The sequence below is a fragment of the Eublepharis macularius genome, chromosome 10, assembly GCF_028583425.1.
Source record: "Eublepharis macularius isolate TG4126 chromosome 10, MPM_Emac_v1.0, whole genome shotgun sequence".
Classification (NCBI taxonomy): Eukaryota; Metazoa; Chordata; class Lepidosauria; order Squamata; family Eublepharidae; genus Eublepharis; species Eublepharis macularius.
Window position 1 is genome coordinate 75,470,152 of NC_072799.1, and position 19,487 is coordinate 75,489,638.

At 42.3% G+C, this 19,487-nt stretch overlaps 2 protein-coding genes across 2 annotated transcripts in view; both read left to right on the forward strand.

The window, feature by feature from the left end:
* The window catches only part of LOC129336563 (teneurin-3-like), a 185,609-nt gene that overhangs the window by 75,588 nt on the left and 90,534 nt on the right, over positions 1–19,487 (forward strand). The window lies entirely within an intron of this gene.
* LOC129336524 (protein LDOC1-like) lies at positions 17,080–17,478 on the forward strand. The gene has a single exon (XM_054989652.1). The coding sequence runs from the start codon at positions 17,080–17,082 to the stop codon at positions 17,476–17,478; it is 399 nt and encodes a 132-aa protein (XP_054845627.1).

The window sequence follows — 19,487 nt, forward strand, 5'->3', positions numbered from 1 at the left end:
TCGGAAATACCTTAATTCCGAAGCGGCAAGCCGCTCCAGGCCGTTGCAGCCTCGTGCCGCCTGAGCCTCCGGGGCATTAGGGAAGGCCGGAGCTGCCTCCTCTGGCCCTTCCTGCCCCTCAAATGGCTGCGGTGCACCAGTGCCACAGCGGCCATTTGAGGGGCAGGAGGGGCTGGAGGAGGCAGCTCCGGTGTTCCCCAACACCCCACAGAATCAGGCGGCAGCAGCTGCCGCCAACAAGGTAGGTGGGGGGTGGAGGGGGTGGGTAGCATGATGTTTAAAGGGCCCCACCGCTGCTTGCAAGTAGTGGCGGGGGCCTTTAAACTCAGCCCTGAAGCTTTCTGAAGCCCTAATTACACTCTGTGATATGTCTCCCAATGGCATCAGTTCTGATTTTGTCCAGTTAATTGGCTAACCAGACAAATCAGCAAAAGTATTAATCAAGCTCATTATTTAGGGGATGGAAGACTGAGGCGCTGAAATAAATAAAATAAGATAATCTGCATATAAAATAATTTTGAATTCTAAAGAGTTTTATGTTAAGCCATGTATGTTATTACTTTTTCTAATAGCACAAGCCAAATGTTCCAAAAATAGATCAAAAATAAGGGGACAAAGAGGACACCCTTTATAGTATCCCTTTCAAGAGGAAATGGTGCAGAAAAAATACCATTGCTTTGTACCTAGCATAGAGTGAAATAGCAGCTTGATCAAATCTCTTTCTATTTAATGCAATCAGCAACCAATCTAAGATTATCAGAACCCTGCCTACCTTGTATGAAAGAATTGTACATCTCAGTCAAAGAATCCTTCCTGCCAAATCTCAGGCAGATAGGAAAAAATGCTTCAGTTTTACACAGACTGACATTTTTTGCTCGTACAGGTAGGTAGGTGTTTGGCACTCAAAGAAAGGAGAAGTAGTGCAGCAGAACAAGAAAAGCAGCTGGAATTTAACCCAAGGAAGCAGTCAGCATTGCAGAGTAGGCAGAAGGAGGCATTTGTAAATCAGACATGATAACCACCTTCTTCCTTAAGGAAGCAAAGGTTGCAGAACAGGCACAAGGAGGCATTTGACAACCTACGATAGGCAGGCAAAGCTACACAATAGAAGATGCTTTGTGTGCAGCTCTAAAGAAGAAACATGCAAGCAGTACAGGGAGGGCAGAAGTCCTACTTCCTTTGTTCTTTGTCTTTTGGGTAACCCACGACAGGTAAGGCAGTAAAACAGAGCAGACATTATTGGCTCTTAAGAGTCTACATACATACAGGTATCACAAGGTAATAGTGAGCAGAGCTGGCATACTCTAGCCAATTGCTCATTCTCTGTCATACACAACAGGCAGCAAAGCGCTAACCAGAACCCCAAATGCAGTTTCTAAGAGGATAATACTAACACAGGCAAAGAAGGAACTGGTTGCTTAAATAAACTGGTTGCTTTTGATGTAAAAAGACCTCCCCAAGCCCCCGATGACTACTGGAAATACTGTGGAAAGAAGAATCTGCACAGTGCCTTCTCTGCTGGGTCCATGCTGTTTGGCTGATCAAAATCTTCTGTGTCAGTTACTCATCTCCTGCCTTTGTTTCCCCTTTTTTCTGAGCTTCTGTAACGCTTTAAGTGAGACCAATTTAAATAAGATGCAAAGGGGTTCCGCATGCTGCTTTGTATTTAACTGTGATGCAACCTCTCCAAAGCAGCCATGCATGCTTGATGTGCAAGTCAAAGACCCATAGCCATTGCAGATTTTGTTCTGATATGCTTAACTAAGCAGGTGTAGCCATTTTGTATGGAAAGCAATACAGTTTAAATGAGGAATATTTTCATTTTGGCACCTGGATCTCTTGGACATGATTCAGAGATAAAAATATTACCAAATGTTGTTTTCCTTATTCACCTTCATATAACAATATTGCTTTAAATGAATACACAATCACTAGTATTTTTAATGCAGTCCTATTTAGTGAAGAAATAGAGGTTGAAGCTTGAAATATGTCAGAATGGCAGAAATTTCATGTTAATGTACTTGTTTTTGACACTATTTTGGCAAACAACAGTCTTCTGGTTATCCCACTTAAAGATAGCATGATACAGTCCAGAGTATTGTTACACTTTTCAGTTGTACTGGCTCACTAGACCAAAGTCTTGAAAGTTGGCCTTAGATACTAGATTTATTTTTTTCTTGTTTAATATTGCTTAGTCTTGCATTTGAAACCAGAGATACCTTGCAAAGTTTCTAGATCAGTACTGAATGCATAAGTACATTATCCTGTTGGCTAAGGTAGTAAGTATAAAATTATGCACACGAGAATAAAAAATCCTAATCTATACTGATCAGTTCTGAACTGGCTAATGGAAAGAGATTTAGGGATTATAGTGGACAGGTTGATGAAAATGTTGACTCTGTGCCGCAAAGGTGAAAAAGGTAAACTTCGTGCTTAGGATTGTTAGGAAAGGGAAGGGGGGGAAGGGCAAATATTGTAATGCTCTTGTATAGAACAATGATGCACCCAAATCTGGAATACTGTGTGCCATTGTGGCCATTGTATCTCAAAAAGGATATTGCAGATCTTGAGAAAGTACAGAAGACAGCAGCTGAGATAACTGAAGAATTGGTGCACTTTTGCTATGAGGAAAGTCTGAAGAGCAGGGGACTTTTTGATTTATAAAAAAGAAGGCTAAGGAAAGGCACAGTAGAGGGATATAAGATTATACATGGGATGGAGAAAGTGGATAGACACATTTTTCTTCCTCTCCTATAATAGTAGCATTTGAGCATTATGTACAGGACAGACAAAAGGAGGCATTTCTTTCCTCAGTAAGATTGTCAGGCTATGGCAGATAGACCCCTGTACCATTACAACAAGAAATCCACGTTCTTGGTTAAGAGGTTTTATTCAGGAATCAGATCATTTCCACAGATATGTCTATAGGATTACTCAGAAGCAGGGTAAGCAATGAAGCAGTAACAGCAGGTTGACAAGAATACTCAAATGTTTGAAAATCTTTCTATTATAGAACACAATTACTCCTTTCCCCCTCCCAATAGTAAAACACAGCTTTTGGTGCGAACCAGTCCTGAGAACTTCTCACATGTTTTACCTATTGAGTCTAGACATAAAAAGGCATGAGATTAAAACTGAAACACAGTAATTCATGGGAGTGAGCAGTGTACAAGGTCATAAGCACTGAGAACTTCAAAGTGTTAGATAAGACAGCTGCAGCTGCAGAGGCCCTGTGAAAGCAAGCTATGGCATTAGCAATATGACATCGGGGTACAGCAACAGTAATGGTTCAAAATATTAGACAACATTAGACAATAGCATGGCTGTATGGGTACAGACATGACAGAGCTAGATCAAGATGAGTAGCTGTGTTAGTCTGTAGCAGTAGAAAAGAGCAAGAGCAAGAGTCCAGTAGCACCTGTAAGACTAACAAAATTTGTGGTAGGGTATGAGCTTTCGTGAGTCACAGCTCACTTCTTCAGATACAGCTAGAACGTGAGTCCATCTGTCCTTATATCATCACCAGTGCTGATTTCTACACATCCGCTGCCCTTCTGCATACCCCACCCTATCCAGTCACACTTGCTATTACAGGCTACTGGATTCTTGCTCTTTTCTGCTTTCCTCAATGAGCAATTAAGTGGTGGAATTCACTGCAAGCAGACATAGTGAAGGCCATGAACATAGATGGTTTTAAAAGCCCCCAGGATTCATTAAGGATTGAGCCGTCAATGGCTACTACCCATAGTTAGTAAAAGAAATTTCCATATTCAGAGGCGCTAAACCTCTGAAGCTCTCCCTTGAATTGCCCAGGTGAGACTGATGTGGGAAGCTAGGCAGAGTCAGTCTTGAATGGGAGACTTGCAAGAAAGACCAGGGTCATTATGCAGAGGCAGGCAATGGCAAATCACCTCTGTTAGTCTCTTGCCTTGAAAACCCCAGGAAGGGGGAGGGGTCACCATAAGTCAGCTATGACTTGACAGTTCTCTCCACCACCAAATCTTTGAAACCAAGTGCTAGAAAGCAACATCAAGGAAGATGTTGGTATCTATGCCCAGTTTGTTGCCCTTCTAGGGCAAATTGTCTGCCACAGTGTGAAAGAGGATGCTGGACTAGATTGACCACTGGTCTGATGCAGCAGGACTCTTCATGCTCTTGTGTTAGCATTTAACTGTATTTTGGATAAATTTTATGTTTTTAATTGATCGTTGCCACCTGTTGAAGGGAAAAAAATCTTTTGAACAGAAGCACAGGCCTAGAAATAACTACACGTACAGTGTTGAATTACTCCAGTCTAATCCTGTCGACCTTAATAGGCTTAGAATGGAGTAACTCTGTACAGGATTGCACTGTTAGTTGCGAAGACCTGATTACAATGATGTATAACATCAGTGTAGTCACACCTCAAAGGTCACAGAGTCTCATCTCTGCACTATCCAGAGAGTTGAAGAGGAAGTGGCTCACAGGAACCTGTGTTTTATATTCTTTATCCTACTCGTTATCATTTAGGTAAGGTATTTGGTATTTGAGATGAGGTATTTGACTTTTCTCATTAAAAGCCTTGCTCCTCCTTTCCATCCAGAGACAGACAAGCTTCAGGGAGATCCAGATGCAGATACATGAGGTCCTGTTCCAGATAATGGACGTTCGTTTCTGTACCACAGTGGTGGACTAGGACAGAGAGAGAGAAGGCGAAGGAAGTATACATGCCAGAAACTTGCTCGCCTGTCATACTGGGTTCAGAAATTAATATGTGACCAGGCTCAAGAGTTTCTGAATTCCAAAACTGTAACTTGCTTCAGATTTTCACAAATGATCCTTGTCCTGGTTTCCCAGAGTGGACAGATAAGATTCACGAATACGCTTCAGTGGCCAACTTGACTGCCCTTACAAAATAGACCAATAACCAAGTTCTGGGGGGAAAAGTGGAAGGATTTCTTCAATTACTTAGGCTGAACTAATTGATATAGAAGCTTAGAGGGAGAGAGGGAAGGAGAGAAAAGGAGAAACGTTAATGTATTTAAGCTTGGGGAAAACAAATATCGAATGTTTTGTTTATCAGGTCAAAGAAACTTAAATGTATTGCTTGTTTTACTCCCAAAACTATTATAACTGTACTGTTTATATACTTATTGGTTGTATAAGATTGTATAACTTTTAATTTAATATCTAATTTAGAGTCTGCATAGCTTTTATACTATGCACTTATTTACTTTATTTTCTTTAAATAAAATTCTTTTTAAAAAGATTTTCACAAATGATCCTGGCAGTTAATTAAAAACACATTTTATCTATTTACTGGCTTAGAAAATGATACAGTAATTGACACTTAGTATGCCCTGTCTAGCTCATTGCAGTGCCTGGATTATCAAGAAAAGGAATAATACAGTTGATAGTTAAAAAAAATGTAGGAAGAAAAAGAGTGACTGTAAATATCATTGGATTTATCTGGCCTTTTGGGGTTACTTGACATCCACCCAGATGAGTCATATACTTTGAGGTTGTCTGTGCTGCCTCTCCAAATTGTCTTACACATTAAATTGGATGACTCCTCTAAAAGACAGAGATATTACTATCTCTGCATGCAACATGGTGTTATTACTGTTTCACAGTAATATAATTCTGGCTTTGTGAAACAGCTTATATCAAGGAGTACTTTTTAAAATCCTACATTTTAGGGCTTCTTTGCCTTTTTTGATAATTCTCTTGTGGAGTAAAAAGGACTTTAATGTTTTGTACTTAATTATTGCTTTCGTTGGTTCATTTTTAGTTTGATCATTTTTTTTCTGTCACTGTTCACTGTTTCTCAAGTTGCTTGGAGTTTACTTGGAATCTTGATAAGAGTGAAAAGTCTCCATTAACCCTTATCAGTGAATCCATGCAAGAGACTTGACAGTGTAATCCTAAATAGATTTTCATCCTTCCAAGTCATTGGATTTAGAACATGTAACTCTGCCTAGGATGGCACTGTTGTACACATAAACTATCCAGATTTATGCTATTCCTCATAATTAGGGGTGTGCACTGGAAAAAGATTCATGAAAAATATTTGGGTAAAAACAAAGTGGGAAAACAATCTGGAATACCCCTAAACCCAAAGCGGCAAGCTGCTTTGGGAATTGGGCATTGCAGCCACTTCTGTATGCTCCGTAAAAATTCAGAGCATACAGAAGATCAAAGCAGGACTTCCCGCCGGCTTTTTCACCCGATGGGAGGGGGGGAACAGGGACCCCCCTCTTCCTCCTTCCCATTGGGTGAAAAAGCCAGCCTGGAAACTTTCAGAGCTCAGAGCAGTGCTGAAGAGTGCTGCTCTGAGCTTTGAAAAATTCCACACCAGCTTCTTCACCCAATGGGATGAAAAAGCCATCCTGGAACCTCAAAGCTCAGAGCAGGACTTTCTCTTGGTTCACTTCCACTTGTTTGAAATGTGGCTCAGCTGCAGGGTATCGGCTACTAAAGTGGATACCAGTAGGACAGTCTGGAGCTGCTTAATCTGTGGAGGGGGCTTAAAGACCTCTTTTTGCTTCAGCTGCAGAAAAGGAGGTAATGATAGACCAGAAACCAAACTTAGAACCAGGTCTTAGCGGCTGTATAAAACTGTATTATATAGGTACAGTATTTTAATTTTTTAATCTACTGAACACTGGGCAAAGCTCACACAGGGCTGTCGGATCTACACATAAAATTAAAGTATAATATGACTTACCTGCTAAAAGTGTGCCCCAAATATTATATGGGATCCCTATCTGGATTAGCAGTTTTAACCACCAGCTGGAGCAAATTCAGGCAATGTTTTTGAGGCGTATCTTTGGGGTTCCAAATTGTGTTTGTTACGCAGCCATGTGTCTGGAAACTGGGCACTGCTACCTTGAGACCTGTGCTTGGATCTCAACGTTTAAATTCTGGCTACACGTCCATTTTAGGGCTGAATCCATGAGTTATATTTATTTGATGCTCACATCACATCACATCAAAGGCCTTTACATCCAAATGAGCCTTCCTGATTCAGAGGAAACTTCAGTCTATAGGGATCTCCCTTGATTCCCTTCTAATGTTAATGGAAAACCAAGCTTTCAGATTCCTAAACCAAAGACTGCTAGATATTGATAGGCAAACCCTCTGTTCTCTGGCACAGAAGACCTGCTCCCCATTGGAGTTTGGAATCATCCCTAAGTATAAAATCCCTGCTGCTTATTTCTCATCGCTACCTTTCTCCCGCCTACACCGAGCTTTTATGCTCACACGTTTTAATGTTCTACCCTCTGAAATTCTGTTTGGGAGATTTACAAATACACCCTACCCCAATAGACTATGTCCTTGTGGAAGGATGCAACCCAAATCTGTAACTCATGTTTTAATTTATTGCAACTTTTATGTTCACGTGCGGGACTCCTTGATTAGCCCTCTGCTGATCAATTGTCAGGGTCAATCTGACAGAGGATTAGTTTCTTTCTTACTATCAGATCATTGTTCCCACACTACACATACGGTTGCATTGTATTTCTCAATTGCCATGTAGATTAGGGAGTACATGGTTAATTCTGTCGACTGATTTTGCTGTTTTTTGGTTTCTGCCCTGCTCGGTGTACATTGTTTTATTGAATGCCAATAAAAAGGTAGCAAGAAGAAGAAGACTTACCTGCCCTACTAAGATTCCTATTTCCCCCCCAGATACCTTAACAGTCCTGTCTTAGATACAGCATTTCAGTTTAGGTATCTATGTAGTTTCTAGCTGTCTAATTGTTCATCATTATGTCTTCTGTTCGGTTCCACATAGGATCTGCACATGCACAGGCCAGCTGTGGACTTTCCAAAGTTCCTAGAGGTGTGAGATGCTTGCCTAGACTTTTCATTTGCTTTTCCCCCAGCTGTGGCTATAAAAGGTGGGGTGAGCAGCTCCCTCCCTTGGTTCTTTGCTTGCCACCACAGAAGAAGGACGTCTCCTTTCTACTCTCCTTGAATCCATTGAGTTGTATGTGAGTCAGGACCTCTGGATCCATGGCATTGAAGGCCCTCTTTAAGAAGTGTTCCCATTGTGGGGTGAAGATAGCCCAATCAGATGGGCATGAAAAATACCTCTTCTGTCAGGGCAAAGGCCATGACATTGCAGCTTAAAGCAGTTGTTTGGGAGTCATCCCTGAAGGGCTCCACTGATTCCGATCACAATGCCACAAATAAGGAACTGCAGTGCCCAGAAGGGGCCACCTAGGTTCCACAAGGCTATTCAGTGCTTGACACGGCTCAGAAGGACCGGTTGGTTCCAGCCACATCCTCATCAGTTCCAGCTTAGTGCCAGTCAAAGCCTCCTGCTAAAAAGGCTAAGCTCAAGTCGAAGCATATCAATAAACCCTTGGCATTGAAGGCAGATAAAAGGAAGAAATCCTCATCATTGAGTCTGGCTATCTTGGTTCCATCAAGTGCATCCAGGGTTTCGAGAACTCCATCACTCTGCTTTGATTCCATCTGTCTGAGGGTTACCCAAAGGGGTCTACTTGTGAGTTGGGAGACAACTCTGAGAATCAGCAAGAGGAGTGATAACTTAGGGATCTTTTAGCCTATGTATACAGGGATCGTCCCAGCTAAAGAACTCCTTCCAATAAACAGGCAGATGTTCAATTTAAAAGGTTTCTTTATTTAAAATAATAAATATTAATTGCACACATGACACACAGCATACACAACACACATTCAGAGCTAACCAGAAAATGGCAAAAGTTGGACAGAGTTTGAGAGATTGGGCAATATTTACCTATCCAGATGTCTAGAATAGAAGAGCAGCATTGAGTGGCCTGCGCTTCAAGGCAGGAAGGACTCGAACTCGAACCGAGGTTTGAGGGTGGATGCTGGATCCAAAGCATCCACACAGTTTGGGATGATGGGCATAAAATAGACCATGGATCCGACCTTGGGCAAGAATACATCTTCTACCCCCAAAACAAAGGCTTAAGTGTTTGGTCCTGGGGTGGGACAAAGGATTGCAAAATTGTCAAGACAAAGAGCTGGTGAACTGTCTCCAAAGTGGGACAATAAGCTGGTAAACCATCTCCAGAGTGCAATAAAGAACTAGGAAGTTTTGATTAAGTCTTCCTGGTTGGAGCTAAAGTTATCAAATTATGATTGACAACCTGCCAGGTGGATGGGTGAGGCTATCAGTTCTCTGAATCATTTAAGAATGGCAAAGCGGTTAAGGTGAGATTGATAGGGCAGGTTGTGTTGATTAATTCAGGAACTCCAAGAAGGTCCTATTGTATCAGGATCTTTAGGATGCCTACAGGGCAAGGGAGGGGGTCAAGCTGGCCTCGCCGGTTTCTTTCTATTGTTTGCACGTTCCATCTCCCAGGTGGAATCTGGCTTGCCTGCTTGCGCAGTGGCTTCCATATTTTCTGCCTGCTTGGGCAGTAATTTTAGTGCTGGAAGCACATTCAGAAAAGGGTTTTATGGCATATCCATAATCATAAGCCTTCTAATATTATGGGGGTGGTTCTGACCACTAACAAGAGGGTGAAATTCCTGAAGTCATCAGACCATCTACAACTCTATATCCGCTGCCTTAAACTCCAGTACAACTTGCTGAAAGGCATAGAGATTCCTCTGTTCCGTAGGCGTAAGGCAAAATTTTTTTCGGTTCATCTTATGGTTGCCAGAAGGCAAAATATGAACCCTGTCATGCAGTCTGATGTCAGCTCAGATTTTGCATTGGGACCATCTCCACCAGAATTCCTTACTGAGGACTCTGCTGTTTCTCCAAGTGAGGATCTCATTCTATGAGGGCTCAAGCCAGCTCATCAAATTGGGCATCCCTCTAGTCAACTTGTGCAAGGTAGCCACCAGATCAATGCTGTCAACGTTCATGAAGCACTGTATCAATGACGTGGACTCCAGACAGGACACAGCTGTTAGTAAGTCAGCCCTGAAAAGTCTTTTCCAATAAAAGACATGCACATTCTACTCCTGAGTAAGTTAGCTTGCTAATCTCTCATGTTGGACTGTATAGAAGACACAGCGATGAAAACAAGGTTGCACTCACCTGTTACTGTTGTTCATCAAGTGGTCTTCTGTGCAGGCATGCATCCCTCCCTCCCTCCTTCCCCCAGTAAACTCTTTTTTCTTCCTTTCCTTTTGCTCCAGCAGCTTAGAGAACAGAGAGAGGGAGCCACTCCACCCCACCTTTTATAGCTGTACCTGGAGAAAAAGCATGTGAAAAGGATAGGCGAGTGTCTTGCACCTCTAGGAGCTTTGGAACTTCTATAGCTGGTCTGTATATGTGCAGATCCTATGTGTGCCTGCATAGAAGACCACTCGATGAACAACAATTATAAGTGCAACCCTGTTTTAACTGGATTTTTAAAGATTAACAGTTGCATGATTTCAGACTACTTACACAAGTGGACCCTATAAAATATGCCCGTCATGTGCACATCAGGTGAGCTTGATTAAGCAAGGATGCATTTCTACTCCCTACCACAAGAATACTGGAGTCTAAGTATTGTTAAAGTAATATGGTAATGTAGTTTTGGAAGGAAAGCACTGAAGAAGAAGTAAAATTTACAGTTTGTAAATAATTTTTAACGATATCGTTTATCTCAGATAAATTCTCCAGTGTTGTTTCCCAGGAGCAAGTATAAGGATTTCTCTATAAAGGAAGCTAAGTATCTACATTCTCCATTTATACACATTCCTAGGCCATGTAGAATAATTAAATGTGCCAGTTTTTAAAATGAAACCCGATGATGCACTCTTAAGCTCTTAGAGACAGCATTAGTTGCTGAATGTGAGAAAAGTACACTTATAGTGTGTGAACCCAGAGAATTCAATATACAAAACCATAAACTAGTACCTTTTATTGCATAAATATTTATACAACAGCAAAAGAGAATATAATCTTTCACATTGTATAGAACTAAAATTCATACAATTTTACCTTTTTGCCGTAACACTAACACAGTAGTTGATAATCACTGGGCTTTTGGTATGCTATACACGTAAGATCCATGAGAGGATCATGTGGTATAATGGATATACTCGGTCAGGAAGATCTCGGTTTAAATCCTGTTAAATCTTGAAGTTCAGTGTGTGACCTTGAACGATTTTTCTGCTTAACCACCGTAGAATAGTTTTGAGGATGAGGGGGTCCCTTATATACCTCCATGGAAAAAGCTTTAAAAATACCTCTCATGATCAGTTGAAATCATAGACACATAATGTTGTAAATTCAGTATCATCGGGGCTCATGCGGGTGAATTAAGCTTTTTATCGCACTAATTATCTATTAGTATAATTTATTTGTTGGTGCTAAGTGTATTTTTGTGACTAAAATTTTTGTGTACATTTTAGTTTTTGTACATCTAGAGATTAAAGGTTTTTCATTTGGGTAAATTCTCCCATGCAAGTTCATCACCAGCACCAATATCTGCAAAATCATGTGGTAATTTTCCTTATGAAGCAAAACTGTAGCCAAACTTTTATACTGGTAAAATGTACGGCAGTTCACACATCCTATTGTTAGTCATTGAACAAGTATGTAAATATAAAACCCCTTTTTACTTGTTGAAGGGTTCATGTAACAAAAGGTTGCATCATGTTTCGCCAACAAACTTGCTGCCTCGCAAAAGTTTTCTTACTGTTTTGTTTTACTACTAAAGCTCTTTCTCATTGCACTTCAAGCAGTCTTTCTACATTTTTATATTTCATCTCCACTTTATCAGTTTCGATTGGCTCCCATATTTCTCACAGTCTCAATTGCTCTACAGATTATTTTTCCTCCCCCACCTCCAAATTGTACCACCTTCATTTCATTTTTTTTAAATTTTAGATTTAATCATATAAACAATGATACAAACCAAAGGGAACCATAAAACCATAAGATACAGAGAGGGAAAAAATCATAAAATTAAACCATGGGAAGTAGTAAAAGAAACTACACATCACAATCTTTTCCAAACCCAAGAATCACAATGGACAAACATCTAAACTTTTGTTTCATTGAAGGAATTATACCTTTAGCATGTATAAAATCCAGAGCTGCTTTCCATATTTTATCATACTCAAGTAAAGGAATTACCATACGCAAGTCCCCAAAAAACAGATTATGCATGTTTAAATTACATGTATTCTGAGTAAGGAATGAAATTCTAAAATTTAAAGTGAGCTGGAAGGCAGTTTCAGAGATTCTCCAACAAATTCTGGTGTCTGAACCCCAAGTCACTGTGTTTCCATCTATCTGAATCTTTTTTTTAAACCTTTAGCATTACTCTTCTTTCTACCTGTATTAAATGAGTGACTGAATTAGTTTAGATCAGTTATGCTGTCTGGAAGAAGCTAGAGAAGGAATTGGAAATGCACCCACTGTATCTCTTACGTAAATTATGTTTTTGATAGGTTTGATGAGGGATAATCGCTTAAACATGACAGTTAAATTTGTTTTGCATCCCCACATAGAATCTTCAGAGAAAGTATATTACCCTGTATGTTGCTGGTGTTATATTTTTCTTTACTTTATACTACTAGTGGCATTTTATCTAGAATATAATTATGGTAGCCTTCATGTCTTACACTGTAATGTGTGATAATAGTTTTGTTCAGTCAGGTATTTAACACACACACACAGAGACACCGCAGTTCAGAAGAATGAGGCAATGGGGCAGCCACCACTTTTAGATCTTCCACCTCACTGCAATGGCCTCCCATTGCAGTACCTGAAATAAGAGGCCTCATCTTCTCTCTCTCCTCTAGTACGTCCCCTGAAAGGACTTGATCCCTCTGGAGTTGTTTAAATCCTTCCCTGATTGGTGGGTGCCCGTCTATGCAAAGTTGGTTACCCAGATCAATTGAACTGGTGCTTTTTTGTCAGGGTGGAGAGAAAGCATTGTGGTACCGGTATTTAAAAAGGGCTGCAAATCGGTCCCCCAAAATTATCAACCAATTAGCCTGCTGCGCATAGCCTCCAAGCTGTACAGCAGATTTTTGCTGCACAAACTGGAGGACTGGGAGATCTCTGATAACATTATCCATCCTGAACAAGCAGGGTTTAGGAAAGGGGTAAGCAGTACTATTTATCACTGTTGGACTCTTTATTGGCTGGCTCAGCATAGCATTATGGCCCCCACCAAGACTATGTTCGCAGTTTTTATAGATTTTACTGCTGTGTTCGACTCAGTAGATTGGAACTGACTATGGATGAAACTAGCAGGCACTAATATCGATAAATGCCTATTGTTCCTGATTCAGGAATTTCATTCCTATATATCTGCTGGAGTTAAAGTAGACCCCACAGGCTCTTTAACAGAGGAGATTCTAATTATTCTGGAATTCAAACAGAGGTATGTTCTTCTATTTAAATGACATAGTTCCAAGCTTGTCAGGCCCTGAGATCTTTCCACCATTGGGGGGGGCGGGGTCAGAAAGTATCAGTTCTTCTATATGCAAATGACATAGTGTTGGTGTCCCTAATTTGAATCAGTTAAAGGAGAATGCTGAACAAACTGGGTAGTTTCTGTAAGGGTGAGGCCTTAAACATCAGCTTTGCCAAGACCAAAGTAATGTCTTTGGGGAGAGACCTCAATGATTTAAATGGTCAATAGATGGCAATTCCATTGAACAATGTGGGACCTTTAAGCATCTTGGGGTGACATTTAGAGTAACCATCTCACAGAAAGCCCACCTGTCCATAAAAACCACTGGGGCCATCTTTACATTTTACACCTTGAAAGGAGGATTTTTAGTTGAGCCAGCCTTGAAACTGTTCCAGTGTAAGGCCCATCCCACAGCTTCTAAAATTGCAGAGATCTAGGGTTGGAATGAACGTTTGACCTTGAACCTGGAACTAATTCAAAACCTCTTTTTAAGAACTTTGTTTCCTGGCACTCCAGCAGCTTTAGTGCAGGCTGAACTTGGATTACTTTCTATCAGCGCCCTTGGCCTTATTTAGATTCTGGAAGAAGCGAAGGAATATCTCTGCTAGTCTGCTCTTAAGGCAAAGCAATGTACTTCTGCATTCAGATGCTGGCTTTAACAATATCCTCCATCGTTATTCCCCGGTGAATGATTTCCGGGTATCCCCTTGTCCATCCTCAATACAGAAGCACTACTCTCTGTTCCAAATGTTCTCCCTGGTTCAAGTTGTTGACGAGGGACTGTGGCAGAGCTTCTTATTTGACCAAAATCACCTTTCCTAATCTTAGAATGGCTTTAACTTCTCTGAGGTTTCAAACCATACCCTCAACTATTCTAGATGGTCGTCATACACATATACCAATTGCTGCTCAGTTTTGAATTTGTGGAACTTCAGTCCCTGAAGATCTTCCGCACTATAGTTTGTTCTGTTCTTTGTATACAGAGCCCAGAAATAAATTTTTGAGGGAAATCTTAAAACACATTGATTCTTCCCCTGTGGTGGAAAAATTCTCCTTCTTTCCGACCTGGATCTACACATCTTTTATAGAGCAGCAAAGTATGCCCTGGCAGCTAAGAAAATCAGGGCTCGACTGTGCTTAATGATTGAGTCTTCCTCACCTATGTATAACAAAGTGCTTATGTGTTTTAAGTAATTTTATGCCCCTACTCTGTGGAAAGACCTACCTGAGGAGGTCTGGAGAGCCCCCGCCCCAGCTTTCCGCAAACGATGCAAAACCGAATTATTCAAAAAGGCTTTTGTATTGTAGGGAGGGGGGTCTCAGATGCTTCACTAATGAGTTAGGGACTATAGACTTCACCACTATATTGCCTTATGTGCTATCTGTTGTTTTAAATATGTGTTCCTGTGAGCTATTTGTGCTTCTTGCTGTCTAATGTCAGCCCTCAAATTGCTTATGTTCTGTTTCAGCATTTTTTCAACTCTGTATTGAATTCTTGCTAATGTTATGTCTTTGTAAACTTGTGTTTATTTTTCCCCAAAGGAATTGTTTATGGAAATGTCCTTGATATTGACTGTACTAATCTCACACTGTGTAATCTGCCTTGAGTCGCCATGAGAAAGGCGGACTATAAATGAAAAAATAACAGCTTTATTATTTGGTGTTTATATATTCCTTGTGTGTTTTATTTAGTTTCATTTGCTTGATTGTGATGGCCTTTGGTCACCTGCAATAAACATTCCGAATCTAAATAGTTTTCTAAATTTTTAAACTAAATTTTCAGCTAATATAGCTCTCCCAGAGTTAACCATGTGCTTACTTTCTCCCATCAACACCAATGGAAGTAAAATGTAAAATCTGTATTGTGCCCAAATTGTATAACTTCTATTTATAGTATACGAAAATTTCCCAAGAATTAAATTTCAACTTGTTATATTAAAATATAAATCTCTTCTTTATAAATCATGTGATTTATTTTGTAAGGTTAAATTTTATCTGATAACATGTATACACAGCAAAAATATTTTTAGTAACATTGCTCTTTTATCACAACACAGTGTAAAATACTGGGAATATAAAGGCATACAGCATCTGATGGGCTGTTAATATGACAGCCAGGTAGTTTAGCCCCAGTAGGGTTGAAACCCAAGTCATGTCTGTCTTTGAGTATTTTATGTGATTGATTTGTGCTCTAAATAAAATACTTGATTACCTGGAAAACCCAGACCAAAAGTGTTCCGTAACAGCGATTTTTTTACAGGTCAGTGACCTGTAATTAAGTTAACAAAGGAACTGTAACCCCTTAAAGCAGCTTTTACAGTTTTTTTATTCATTCCTTGCTTGAAATGAAATGTGATTTTGCATTCCGCATGAGAATTGTGTCCTTACATACACAATTTCTCACCTAAAGCTATCCCTTTAGCACGAGTCTCCTCAGGTAACTCAGAGCTATCTGTATATTATTAAGATGATTGCCACTGGTGAAATGCAGAAGTAACAACAGTAGGAGCAGTTCTGATAGTAGCAGCAGCAGTAGCAGCAGGTATAAACCAGCTAAAAATCATTTCAGGGTAGATATAGAGCATGAATACCAGAAGAACTATTTCTGATTAAAGACAGAAAAATGGTAGTGTAGCTAAAGCTGTATGCCAAATGTTATGTATTGGGCTAGCTTCAATAAACGCTAGGCTCCTAAAGTCTCCAATCCTATTAGTGGTTTCTTGTTGGCAGCAGCCAACCAGTCCTCTTGAATAAAGACCAATCACAATCTTGTAAATATGTTATTATGTATATAGTTAATGCAAATTAAGGATTCTATTTATGTGTTTTCATTGGTTGTTACATAAAGAGAGGGCATGGCTTATGTGTATATATTTGGCTCCTGTGAGCCAGGTTTGTGTCTCTTCTCCTGGCCTTCAGTAAAGATGTTGTTATGAGCTGATATCCTGACTAGCTGAAATCACTATGAGCAGAAATCACAATACATAATATTGGTGACGAGAATGGGATACAAGGCAGGTAGGCAGTGTCATGGGCTCTGATTCCTCTGAGGAGGATGACGTCGTGGAGGACGACAGGGGATGGAGTATGCCAAGCTCCTCAGGAGTCAGGCACGTGGAGGACCAGCAGGAAGTGGAACAGCAGGCGCCCGTGCCAGAGCAGGCTGACGAATCCTTGGCAGAATCAGAGACAGAAGCTGTTCCCTTACCTACATCAGCAGTCGAGACCAAGGCAGCATCTCCACCCAGTTCCCCTGAACCTGATAAGCAGTGTAGGGTGTGGCAGCATCTCGCTATACAGGAAAGGAGATGAAGTGCAAGGCTTCAGGCACTGAAACAGCGGCATAGTGACCTTGAGTCCTAGCAGGATGAAGCAATACCTTGGAGGCAATTGCTTTTAAGCCAGAACGCCCTTCCCCTCGTTGCAGAAGCACTTGCACAAAGATCCGCCCGGCTCTACTGCGACTCTGCTATACCTGCTCTCCTGGCTTTGACCCTTGGATTCAGCATTCTGGACTACGTTTATTCTCTTGTTCGCTGGACGGTTTTTGGTGTACTTTGGACTGAAATTCGGTCTGTGCTTGTTTTCCTGCCTGTGCTCTGCACAGAGTGCTTCTGCCTCATAAATCACTGGCAGCTGACTTCCCTCTCCATTACCATGGAGATAGGAGACGCGGCAAGCCCTCGCTGGTCTGGCTGCTGATAACCAATATTTACAAGGTCAGGTTATGGCTCTTGTGTTGGAAAATCAAGCGTTGCAGCAGCAAGTCCAGCAAGAGTCTAATGCACTGTCAACTATGCAACAGCAGCTAGTGGCACTGGGTTCAAGGCCAGTGGCCCCTCCCTCACGGAAATGCCCAGTCGCATTGCCCGACAAGTTTGGGGCGAAACTAGCCAACTTTCCTCTGTTCCTTGCTCAGTGTAAGCTCTACATGAAAGTGCGTCAGCAAGTTTTTCCTGATGACCAAACGAAAGTCTTTATCTTGTGTTTGTTAAAGGACCATACAGCTAAGTGGGCCTCACCCTTGCTGGTTGCTGACTCCCCCATGTTAAACAACTATGAAGCATTCCTGACTCAGTTCCAGGCTGCTTTCCCTGACCCTCAGAAGCAGGGAAGGGCTAACTGACAGCTGCGACAACTGCAGCAAGGCAGGATGTCAGTGGCAGCCTATACCACAGAGTTCAAGACTCTAGCTCTGGATTTGGTCTGGAATGATGGGGCCTTATGTGACCAATACATGGAGGGCCTATCAGAAGAAGTGCTGGACGAGTTAGCCCGGGTGGAATGGCTTGCCACCCTGGAGGACTTGATTACACTAAGCCTGCAAATAGATGGGTGTCTGGAGGACAAACTCCAGACTAGAAGCAGCGGTCAGAGTCGGGGGACTACCCTGCTCTCATTACCCCCAGTGGAGACCACAACCCCAGTGACCTGTCTACCAGAAGACGTGGAGGAGCCTATGCAACTTGGGACTGCAAGACCATGCCTCACTCAAGCGGAGAAAGACTGGAGACGCCGAGCCAACCAGTGACTCTATTGTGGGCAGCCAGGGCACTTTGCCAGGACCTGTCCTGAGAAGCAATGGAAACCGGGAAATGCTAAGCCCCAGGGGCCTTTGGCCCTGGTTACCTGGGGCAAGCAAGGGGGCTCAACGGACCTGGTGGTGGAGGACCCCTGCACATCCTAGTCCTGATATGGCTGCAAGCACCAAAGCGGACTTGGACCCTGACCCACACCCTAGTGGATTCTGGAGCCTCCCACTCTTATATGGATGTCACCTTTGCTACTCAGCATCAAGTGCCACTACAAGACAAGACTATGGCGATCCAGGTGGAAGTTATTGACGGACAGCCCTTGCGCTCTGGACCAGTTACGAAGGAGATCCAACCCTTGACTTTATGTGTCCAACAGGATCAGGAGACTGAGTCTGGACATTGCCCATATGCCCTGGTTCCTGCTGGTACTGGATATGGACTGGCTGATTTTACACAATCTGATAGACTGGACAGCGGAAGAGCTTGGTTTTTGGGATCCCTGTCCCCACCTAGGCCACTGCTCACTCTTAGGAACAACTGAACCGGCTGATACCCGGTCTCTCCCTGCCCCATACGCAGATTATCAGGACGTATTCAAGAAGGGAGCAGACCAACTTCCCCAGCACCAGCGTCTCTGGACGGGGGTCCTGAGGGTGGGATAGTGTCATGGGCTCTGATTCCTCTGAAGAGGAGGATGTCGTGGAGGATGACAGGGGGCGAAGTATGCCAAGCTCCTCAGGAGTCAGGCACATAGAGGACTAGCAGGAAGTGCAACAGCAGGAGCCCATGCTAGAGCAGGCTGAGGAATCCTTGGCAGAATCAAAGACAGAAGCTGTTCCCTTACCTACATCAGCAGTCGAGATCAGGGTAGCATCTCCACCCAGTTCCCCTGAACCTGATGAGTGCGAGGCTTCAGGCAGTGAAACGGCGTAGTGACCTTGAGTCCTAGCAGGATGAAGCACTGCCTTTGAGGTGATTGCTTTTAAGCCAGGACGCCCTTCCCCTCGTTGCAGAAGGACCTGTGCAAAGACCCGCCCAGCTCTGCTGCGACTCAGCTCTCTGCTACACCTGCTCTCCCGTCTCTGACCCTTGGATTCAGCATTCTGGACTATGTTTACTATCTTGTTCCCTGAACGGTTTTGGTGCACTTCGGACTCAAGTTAGGCCTGTGCCTGTTTTCCTGCTTGCGTTCAGCACAGGCAGCCCCGCAGCACCCAGAGCTGAATCACTCCAGGAAGGTAGGCAGCCCCGCGGTGCTTAAGCTGAATCACTTACTAGCAAGGAATTATCACCTTCACTGTATATCATTTGCTCAGAGCAATAGACAGTACGGCCATGAAGGGCCAGTTCAAACCATTTGATGCTGCTGCTGTGGACTGGGACTCATATATGTCACGGTTCCATTTTTACCTCAAGGCAAACGAGATTGCTGGTGATGAGCGGGAAAAGGCAGTCTTCCTCAGTGCCTGCAACCGCTCAACATTCAAAATTGCCCGCACTCTCGTGGCACGAGAAGTACTGGAGGAGGTGCCACTCTCCACTGTCAAGGCAAAAGTAAAAGAGTACTTCTCGCCACAGCCATTCAAGATCGCAAGCCACC